Source organism: Triticum urartu, chromosome 6A (assembly GCF_056163025.1).
Source record: "Triticum urartu cultivar PI428250 chromosome 6A, HENAU_Tu73, whole genome shotgun sequence".
Lineage (NCBI taxonomy): Eukaryota > Viridiplantae > Streptophyta > Magnoliopsida > Poales > Poaceae > Triticum > Triticum urartu.
Window position 1 is genome coordinate 42,730,441 of NC_141878.1, and position 10,561 is coordinate 42,741,001.

The 10,561-nt window shown below is 50.3% G+C and overlaps 2 protein-coding genes across 2 annotated transcripts; one reads left to right on the forward strand and one right to left on the reverse strand.

Annotated features, from left to right (window-relative positions):
• Positions 1-848: 848 nt before the first annotated feature.
• On the reverse strand, positions 849-1,520 carry LOC125516061 (histone H4). Its single transcript, XM_048681549.2, has one exon. The coding sequence runs from the start codon at positions 1,452-1,454 to the stop codon at positions 1,143-1,145; it is 312 nt and encodes a 103-aa protein (XP_048537506.1). The 5' UTR covers positions 1,455-1,520; the 3' UTR covers positions 849-1,142.
• A 4,265-nt stretch (positions 1,521-5,785) lies between these two features.
• On the forward strand, positions 5,786-9,997 carry LOC125514896 (uncharacterized). The gene is made up of 8 exons (XM_048680269.2): positions 5,786-5,977; positions 6,338-6,459; positions 7,651-7,710; positions 7,831-7,947; positions 8,035-8,488; positions 8,559-8,906; positions 8,994-9,409; positions 9,499-9,997. The coding sequence occupies exons 1-8, from the start codon at positions 5,846-5,848 to the stop codon at positions 9,974-9,976; spliced, it is 2,127 nt and encodes a 708-aa protein (XP_048536226.2). The 5' UTR covers positions 5,786-5,845; the 3' UTR covers positions 9,977-9,997.
• The last annotated feature ends 564 nt before the right edge of the window (positions 9,998-10,561 follow it).

Consider the following 10,561-nt stretch of genomic DNA (forward strand, 5'->3'; position numbering starts at 1 on the left):
ACAAATCAGTTGCTGCGTGTCATCGCAATTCAGAAAGACACATCAGATATTCAGATGGTCAATATCTATTTTGAAAAGGCCAAAAGAAATCAGCAGCTTGCCATCATCACAATTCGAATGTCCGGTCAGCATATTAAGTTTCGAGAGTATGCGATTTGGTTCGAATCCAGGGTACACTGAAGCAAACACGATTGTATTTGGGGGCAGAGAATTGCAGAGCAACTGATTGCAGAACTTGAAACATCAACGGGGAATTGGAGAACGCACAGGTAAGATCTGACTACTGCGCATCGACAGAGCAACTTATTGAGAGGAAATCAGTATGCATTCAGCTCATGCTATGCATTTTAAGCAAAACAAATCAACTGCTCCTAATCGATTCAAAAAGTTGGGGTAGGTAGTAAAAAATCTATGTTCAGCCAAGCAAACCAGCTTACACTTGTTACGGTTGATTTAGGTAGGCATCTATTTTCGAAACGAGCACAAAAAGGGCAGCTGCTTCCCATGACAGTACAAATTGCTCACCAGATCCGAAATGGGCAGCACATGTCTTATCTGAAACTTGGTTCAACTGACGGAGTATAGAAAATGTTCAGGACAAGCCGTGGAATCGGAGAAAACGCAAGCTACAAAAATGCAGCGACGGTTTGAATCAACCGTACACTGAAGCCCACACGGTTGATTTTGGGAGGCAGCAAATTACAGAGCGAGAGACACAAATCAACATCAACAGAGTGAGAGATTGCAGAAGAATTCAAGGGTAAACTAGTAATTCAGGGGTAAATTACAGAGTGGGAAATTAGTAATTTCTGACTGCTCACACAAATGAGCATCAACAGAGTGAGAGATTGGAGAAGAATTCAAGGGTAAGCTGCTTCAATTTCAATTCCATCTCAGAACTACATCCAAACAACAGTCAAGGCCAACGAACACAAATTAACATGAGCAGGGTGAGAGATTGCAGAAGAATTAAGGGTAAACCACTTCGATTTCCATTTCATCCCAGGACTACGCCCAAACAACAGTCAAGGCCAGGACACACAGCAGCGAGATGCGGCCATTACACCCAAGCCCATGAGCACTACACAACCATAGCTAGCTACGAGCACAAATCTGGTGGTGGGGGGATCGATTCGCGCGGCCTAGCCGCCGAACCCGTAGAGGGTGCGTCCCTGGCGCTTGAGGGCGTAGACGACGTCCATGGCGGTGACGGTCTTGCGGCGGGCGTGCTCCGTGTAGGTGACGGCGTCGCGGATGACGTTCTCCAGGAAGATCTTGAGCACGCCGCGGGTCTCCTCGTAGATGAGCCCCGAGATGCGCTTCACGCCGCCCCGCCGCGCCAGCCGCCGGATCGCCGGCTTGGTGATGCCCTGGATGTTGTCGCGGAGCACCTTCCGGTGGCGCTTGGCGCCGCCCTTGCCCAGCCCCTTCCCTCCCTTGCCGCGGCCGGACATCCTCGACGATTCCCTCTCCGGCGAGCTTGGCTTTGTTGCTGGTGGTGGTGGTTGTTGCGGCGGTGGTGGTGTGGGGGATTGATGTGGCGTGTGGGGGATTTATAGCTGCGAGGTCTCCGGGGAGGACATGGGAGCGATCCGCGTGATCCGGCCTGTGAACCGTCCGATGGAGATGGATGGCTGAGAGTGGATGAGGAGGGGTGGCGCGGATCGGTGACGTGGCCGGGAGCGGGAGCGGGAGCGTGGGCGGGAGAGGTGTGTTTTCTCAGGACGTACTACATGTGTGTTTTCGCCCGAATTGGCCTGGACGTGTTCAGGGCTTTGGAGCGGTTTCCAGCCCGTTAACAGCTGATTCCGATAGCTTTCACGTGCACTGACACTCGGGTTTTGTCTGTTTTTTTTCTTTTTGGTTCATTTTATGAAAATATGCACTTCTAAAAACTTGTGTGTGCAAACAATTTTTTTTTCTAAATCACAAACATTTTTTAAAATCCATGTTGAATACCAGAATCAAGTAGATAAAAACAAATACAACATATATGCATCGGATTTTTAAATGAACAAAAGAATATATATTCTATCCCGCAAAAAAATCAATATTTTTTGAATGCGCCGGTCTCCAAGAATACATATTTGGAGAGGCAGAAAACGCTTACCTCGTCCTGATATGCGCGCAGGTCACGCTTGGGGCGGCGAAGGTGGAACTCCGGTGAGATGTAGGGAGACATCGGGGAGGCGTAGGGAGCTCGATGGTCGAAGTACAAGGAGGCGTGCACTCGGATCTGCCCGCTTTAGAGCCAGCGGGGGTGACGGACGTGGTGAGTGGCGTCAGAAACCTAGAAAGAGTCATGCATCGCCTCTATCTCTCTCACACACACAAGTAGAGAGGGGGGAGAAATAACGTGTGGAGGAGAACATGTCGATGGAGAAAACCGAGGGAGCGGGGTGGCATTTCTGGTGTAATAACACAGAGAACTTGGGTAAGTTGCGGGTTGAGAATCAACAGTCACTGCTTCAGGCTTGGGTTGCATGCTAGTTCAATTTTTATATTTGATTCCAGAGAATCGGATGTAAGAAGTATGGGTATTTGTTTGAGATTCAAGTATCTTGAGGCATCAAATCCATGAATAGCACAGACAAAGGGGAGTGAAGTTTCTCAATCAGAGCTCAAATGAGCTCGGGTGAATAGTAAAAAAAACAGATTATTTTTTGTTCATGGGAGTGTAGTTACAATGCAGTGCCACAATGTGACACCAACTCTCACTCTGGACCTCCACCTAGACCCGTCCATGCAGAGCACGTACCCATATCAAAGCAAAAAGGTTTGCTGATGTGTGTGTGCGCGTGTGTGCCTGTGTTTTTATATAAAAATATGAACATTTTGAAAACTTAGGGACTTCTTAAATTTCGCAAAACATTCCCCAGAGCTGCAAACATTTTCAGAACTCATGAATTTGCAATATTTTGTGAGTATTTTTAGAAAACATGAACTTTTTATTATTTCACCAACTTTTAAAAAAGTAACACAAAAATAATATATTTTTTCCCTGGCGCCCATGCAACAGAGGAACGAGCACACAAAAAGCACAAACGAGTCAAGAGGCGGTTTGAGTAGCGGTTGGGCGAACTTAAATGGTCGTCGTATAGTGTATGCTATAGAGGCATCTTGGCACCTTAAGCACTAAATAGGAGCTCCTGAGTTTTGGGATCAAAAAAATTAAACACGAGAGCAGTTCCCAGTGTTCCCTACGAGGCCTAAGTGAAAGCGAGGTCCCATTGTTTGGGCTACGAAATCGTGAGAATCCCTATGGCTGTGAATTCCTCGAAAGGAGTTGTGGTTGTTGATTTCCAGGAATCGAAAGAAGGTTTGTTTGGTCACCTTGTTGCTCAACAGTTGTAGGAGTTATCTGGGTTATGAATTGAGTGTGATTTTTATACGATAATTGAGGGCAAATTAGTTGTTCGGACTCGGTAAAGTGAGAATGGGCACGGGTCTAATGAGGCTACTATGACATATTTACTAATGGGCGGGGGGCTCTTCTATCATGGTTCATGGTTTTTGGCTCTATGGTTCGCGCGCGCGCGCGCGCGCGGGGGGGGGGGGGGGGGGGGGTGTCGAGCTTCTAACTCCCCGAAACTTAATTGCGCTTATATCCATCACTGTAGATTTTTTGTGCCCACGGGGAAACTGGTGGGTCAAATATCTTACCCAGCGCACAAGATTGCGATGAAGATGGGATAACATTACCCATACCCATTATCTACCTTACCCATGAATGCCTTACATGTGGGTCCTAAAAAAGGTGGACGCGGGTAATTCCGACCATACCTACCCAAATTTCTACCAATCCTGTCCCTTTGACCCAAAAATCCAAAAGAAATGGCTAATCTAGCCACACATATTGTTTATTATGTTGAAATGTTGTTTTTTCTACATAAATGCTACTGAAGGTTGTTGTTGATTGCATGTATGGGCTTCCCCATGGGGATAGAAAACCCGACAAGGATGGGGAATGGGAAAGTTGTTATCCTCATGGGCGGGTATGGGGACGGGGATGGGACGGGATGGTTGTCGCGGGGACGGGGATGTGAGTCCAATACCCGCCTGGGTAATCCCCATTGTCAGCCCTGATCTAAGAATGAGTGTGGGCAATTTTTTTAACCATATACAACATTCTTTTTTTAGAAAATGGCGTTATGGTGAAAATATACCATCCAAAATATGCATATGAAACATAACATTCAAAATATGCACCAACCATTGTAGTCTTACATGAAAAACATATCATCAAAAATTGTTCACCAGCCGCCATAGTTTCATCAAGCAATACGTGTCCGAGCTAAATATGGCGGATCTCGGGTAGGGGGTCCCGACCTGGTAGCCTTGGCACGGTAGTAATAGGAAACACGGTGTTTACTCAAGTTCGGGCTCTCTCAAAGAGATATTACCCTACTTCTGCTTTGATTGTATTATTGTGGATGGGGTAAAAAATACAGGTGATCTACCGTGAGATCGTATGTGAATGAGATCCTCCCTCTACGGTCCATGCACCTCGGTTTATACATATCTCGGGGTTGCCTAGGGTTACACATAAATCGGTTGTATCTTGGGGCAAACGTGTTGGATACTACCCCTAAACTTTGGAGTGTGCGCCAAGTCTTTTGGTCATTCCTTCTTGGCGTACTTGGCCGAGATGGGCGAGGCCCACTAGTTGATGAGCTTGGGGGGGGGGGGGGGGGGCTCAGCCCAGCCAAAGGACCGGCAATCGACACACCGAGCACACCTTAATCCAGGACTCTGTCAGTAGGCACTGAACCGGTCTTCAAACCGAGGATGCTCGTCGGTCCCTCTGAGCCTCTCTCAATCTTTAGTTTTGGCCTTGCAAGTTGGTTCAACCTTACACAAATCCTGAAAATAACACCCCCATCGGCTATCGAGTGAAGCGCACCTCGGGCAAGGTTCGAGGACTCACCCTTACTTTAGCTTGTGACGTATTCCCCGACCCTAATTTTTAACGGAATTTTTGTACTCTCAGGACTGGCGCGATTTCACTGCAGGAGACGGGTCATCGGCTCCGCGACCCGAGGGCCCAGTGGACGCCATCCTTGCCGTCCTGCTGACCCTGACCATGGATAATTCCGCGGCTCTGGCCAATGCCAAGCAAACCAAAACCTCCAAGGGTGCGGCCACGCGCTGCAGCGCCTCCGTGCTTCCAGTCCTCAACCACGAAATGTTCGGATGATGGATCCAACACCGGTGAGGGGCAGGAAGGCGATAGCCTTCCTTTGCATGCCGGGGGCGGAGGGACGAGCGGTGCTGAATTCTACATGACAAAACACAGAGTCGTTGCGAACAAACAATTGGAGATGTAAAGAAAAGAAATGGAGTTTTAAAAAGAAAAAATGTTACTTGATTTTAAAAAGTACAAGGAGATGGATGCACCGGAACTTCCGAAGAATTATTTCATGAGTTTATTTTTGCAGCCTCATTTCATGAGTTTAAAACTCGAGCCTAGTTTTTCATGAAAACTTTAGCGAACGTTCCTATACTGTGAAAATCCTTTGGTGCAAGCATCCATTTCCCCCATACATGGTGCCAATGCTTTTGCACGGTCAAAATAATCGTCTCCCTCTCCCGCTTGGTTGCGTGTCGGCGCAAAGTCATTGGAACCGATGCAAGCTGCTAAGTTCGCTTCTTCGTTCCGACGCATAGAATCTTCGTTACGGGTAATTCCACCGGCTCCAAGAGAGCTTCGAATCGCTTTTCTCCTACGTTAGGGAATTAGAGATGGTCTTATATATGCATCAAGGATCCGTCCACGGCAAGCTTCATTGCAGCAAGAGGTCGACCTCCTTCTTTCGCTCCGGCAGCGACGCATGCATGCACGGCGATGTCGACGTGGGCGGTCATGGCGTTCCTGCTCTCTGTCATTGCGGCGGCGTCGCAGCTGCAGCCCGTGGCGCGCGCGGCGGCTCCAGGGACCCCAGGCGCCGGCGTTACGCTGCAGGAAGATCAGCACCAGGTGCGCGCGCTACCAGCTGCTGGTTGGTTTTCTTAACCGTTTCTCCTCCTTGCTTGCGACTTTTAGACCCTGTTTGGTAATCACCCACTCTTGAAATCCGCGGAGCCGGAAGTGAAGTTGTGGAATGGAGCGATACCGAACAGCGTCTTACTGCCAAAAAATAATAATCTTACTTTATAGTATGTCTATAAAGTAATTTCCAAATGTAATAAAAAGATGCATACTGGTTTCCCAGCAGACATCAAAACCAGATGTGTGAATTTAGCACGGTTCTTTGAGGTCGTCGGATATGTGGTACTCCTACAATTTTTTCGTGTGCAGATAATGTGACATAATGTAAGGGTTTGCATGATACAACAGGTGGTGGTGGACAACGGCATTGTGCAGGTGGCAGTGTCCAAGCCGCAGGGCCAGATCATCGCCGTCCGTTATGTCGACGACACTAACCTCCTCTACTTCAACAACGATGAGATATCAGGCGGGTATGTCTATCATGTCTGGATTTTTAATGTTTATTTTTCTTATTTTTTAGGTACATGAACATTTTGCTAAATTCATGAACTTCTTTTAAGATTTATGAATATTTTTAAAATATCCACGGATTTTTTAAACTAATAGAACAATTTTAAAATTTGATGAACATTTCTTAAAATATCCACCAACATTTTTGAAAACTAATGAAAACCTTTTTAAGATTCAAGAACTTTTTCATAAATCCGCAAACACTTTTTTATATTCTCTAACATGTTTTTACAGATTGTTTTCAAAACCCAACATTTTTTAAAAGCCATATGGCTTACATTCAAAGATTAAAAAAAAACAAAATCACCAATATTTGTTTCAACTCATGACCATTTAAAAAAATCATAAGTATTTTAAAAGTTTGTGAACTTCTTCTTGAAAACTTGTGAATATTTTAATATTCGTGAAAACTTTTTGTTGTTGTAATAATACCATTTTAGATATGTGAAAAAATATAGTAGACATTTTTTAGAGCTCCATGTGGTGGAGACCTCGCCGTTGTCGTCCTTTCTGCCACAGGGACGGGAGGACGCCTTCGCTATGCCGTCCTAGAAAAGCGTTGTGGGGTCTTCTAATGAGTTGCGAGGTCCCTTAAAAACATAAACAGTGTATAGGTCCCTTTAAAACGAATTTATGATGTCGCAAGGCATCGAACGAACAGATCCCGTAAATCCATACCGTAAAAGCTTTTTTCTTCCTTTTCACCTCACGCTTCTTCTTCGCTGGTATGCACACATGAACGAACTCGAACTCCGGCCAGCCAGAGCGGCACTGCTCCGGCCCGCTGCGTGCTCCGGCGATGCTCCGGTCGGCCGCTGCCGAGCTCCTCCGCCTGCTCGCTGTCTGCGCGCGGCGTCACCAGGCCCCTGCTCCAGCGTTGACCGGTTTTACAGAATCCTCAACAAACGGCTCAAATCCTCCACATATGACGGATGGGTGCTCTAATACACGAGAACCTGTAAAAAATAACGGGCATGCTATTTTACAGGATCTATTCAGTGCGTTTTTTTCAAACATGTATCCTATATGTGAAGGTTTGACCGCTTTTATCGGATCTGCTAGAGATGCTCTTACCACTATCTAAGTGGCCTATGTGCAGTTATATAATTCATGGTAATTTGAATCGTGATTTTGTATCTGAAAATTTGCAGGTACTGGGATGTAGTTTGGAACTTTCCAGGATCGGGATATCCTACGGGCATGAACGACATGTACATATCCTCAGTGCCTCACTGCTAATAATTTTGTAGGCAAAATTTACACCTTGTCTCTTGGTGAGATAAAATTTACGCCTTGCTTAATGGAAGGGAGGTCTGACTTTGCGCTTTCAGGTTGGATGGTAGCGAGTTCAGGGTGGTATCTGCCAGCGAGGAGCAAGTGGAGCTCTCCTTCATGAGAACCTACGACCCAACACGCCTCAACGGCGTCCCGCTCAACGTCGACAAGAGGTGCGCGCACCACGCCATCATTCCATTTCATGGACGGCATGATTTTGAAGTCGATCTTGATGTCCATCATGCATGAATCATGACCAGGCTGGTGATGCTGAGAGGCGGCTCCGGGTTCTACTGCTACGCCATCTTCGAGCACGCCGGCGGCTGGCCGGCCATCGACGTCTCGGAGGCCCGGCTCGTCTTCAAGCTCGACCCCACGACGTTCAACTACATGGCCGTCTCGGACGGGATCCAGAGGTACATGCCAGGGGCGGCGGACCGGGACGCGCCCCGGGCCGTGCCGCTGGCGTACAAGGAGGCCGTGCTGCTCGTGCACCCGTCGGAGCCGCAGTTCGCGGGGGAGGTGGACGACAAGTACCAGTACTCGATGGACAACAAGGACAACCGCGTCGACGGCTGGATTGCCGGTGCCCGTGGCGGCGGCGGCGTCCCGGTGCCGGTGGGGTTCTGGGTCGTCACCCCCAGCAACGAGTTCAAGAGCGGCGGCCCCCTCAAGCGCGAGCTCACCTCCCACATCGGCCCCACCTCCTTGACCGTGAGTGTTCGATCTTTCTTTCTTGTGTCCCGGGAAGAGCCAAACCCATGTGGTTGATGTGAAATGGCAGATGTTCATGGGGACTCATTACATCGGGAAGGATATGGTGGCGAAGATCGAGGCCGGCGAGCACTGGAAGAAGGTCATGGGGCCGGTGTTCATCTACCTCAACTCCAACCCACAGCGGGGAGCGCTGTGGGAAGACGCCAAGGCGCAGGCGGAGGTCGAGGCGAGCAGATGGCCGTACAGCTTCCCGGAGTCGCCGGACTTCCACAAGGCAGGCGAAAGGGGCTCGGTCACCGGTCGGTTGATGGTCAGAGACAGGTACACGAGCGGCGGCGAGGACGTGCCCGCCCGGCTGGCATACGTCGGCCTCGCCGCTCCTGGTCAGCCCGGCTCCTGGGCGACGGAGAGCAAGGTACATAGACACGCAAAGAACCCACCGAAACTCGATGAGAAATTTTTGGATATGCTCATCCTTGTTGCCGACTTGCCATGGATTCAGGGTTACCAGTTCTGGACGAGGGCGTCGGCGACCGGCGGCAGCTTCGCCATCGGCAACGTCCGGGCAGGAGAGTACAACCTCTACGCCTGGGTCCCCGGGGTCCTCGGCGACTACATGCGCACGGATCCAGTAACGGTGGTGCCCGGCGTCGCCATTGCCCTCGGCGAGCTCGTGTTCGAGCCGCCCCGATCAGGGCCGACGCTGTGGGAGATCGGCGTGCCAGACCGGAGCGCCGCCGAGTTCTTGGTCCCTGATCCCAACCCCAGGTACCTCAGCAAGCTCTTCGTCGCCAGGGACAAGTACAGGCAGTACGGGCTGTGGGAGCGGTACGCCGAGCTGTACCCCGCCGGCGACCCCGTCTTCACCATCGGCGTGAGCAACCCCTTCAAGGACTGGTTCTTCGCGCATGTCACAAGGTGCCATTGATACTTAACTGAAACCTGAGCTTGAGGTGCCACGTTCGCTCTGTACCAGACAAATCAGTCGGTAACTTTTGATGGTGCAGGAAGACGGGCAACGGCGAGAACGTGCCGACGACGCGGCGGATCCGGTTCAACCTGCCCCGCGTCGCCGGCGGCGGCACCTACACGCTGCGCATCGCGCTCGCGGCGGCGCACATGTCCAAGCTGAAGGTGCAGGTGAACGGGGCGACGGGGAAGGGGCCGGCCGGGGGAGTGTTCTTGACGCCCGAGTTCGGGGACGACAACGCGATCGCGCGGCACGGCGAGCACGGCAGGTGGTGGAGCTTCGAGTTCCCGATCGACGGGCGGCTGCTGGTGCAAGGGGAGAACACCATCAGCGTCACGCAGCCGAGGGCGTCCAGCGTGTTCGTGGGGGTCATGTACGATTACGTCCGGCTGGAAGGGCCGTCCGGTTGGGATTCTGGCGTCACAAGTAGTGCTGGCCTAGGCAAAATCTTGCCTCTCGGTTTGCCATGTGGGCTTGTCGTGCTACCAACATTGATATTTCTGCTAAGCAAGTGATACAGTCCATGGTTAAAAGTCTTTTGTTTTTTGTCGCGCAATAATACTACAACGAAATGGAAAGCAAAATGTTTAGACCAGCGCTAGCGGTCAGCCAACCGATCTGAGAGAGTTGTCTGGTGCGGGGAACACGAGCCATTGGATTGATCCCTAGCTCGTCCCTCCTCCCTCGCATACCACGAAAAAACAATAAGGAGATCGCCTTGCGCCTTGCCCTACGCTTGCGCCCTACAACTCCCTCACCTCCCACCCCGCTCGCGCAAGGAAACCATGAGCCTCCGGCACTGTTCCACCCCGGCGATTAGCTTGCAGCACCGGCGTTGAGCTTTGCAGCAGTGTTGGTGTCTCTTACAGCTCAAAGGGCCTCGCTTCGAGCACCATGCCCCTCTTGCAATAGTGCCGACCATCGTCGCAGCAGCTTGCCTCACTGCTTGAGCAGCAGGCGTCTTGCCACCCTCGTACGATGTCTTTGCAACACCTCGTCCTGCCTGTTGTAGCATGGGCACGTGGAGCGCAAGCCATTGCCCTTGCAACATCGCCGTCCACCTTTGCAACATCCGCACTCGACGGTTGTAGCATTGATTC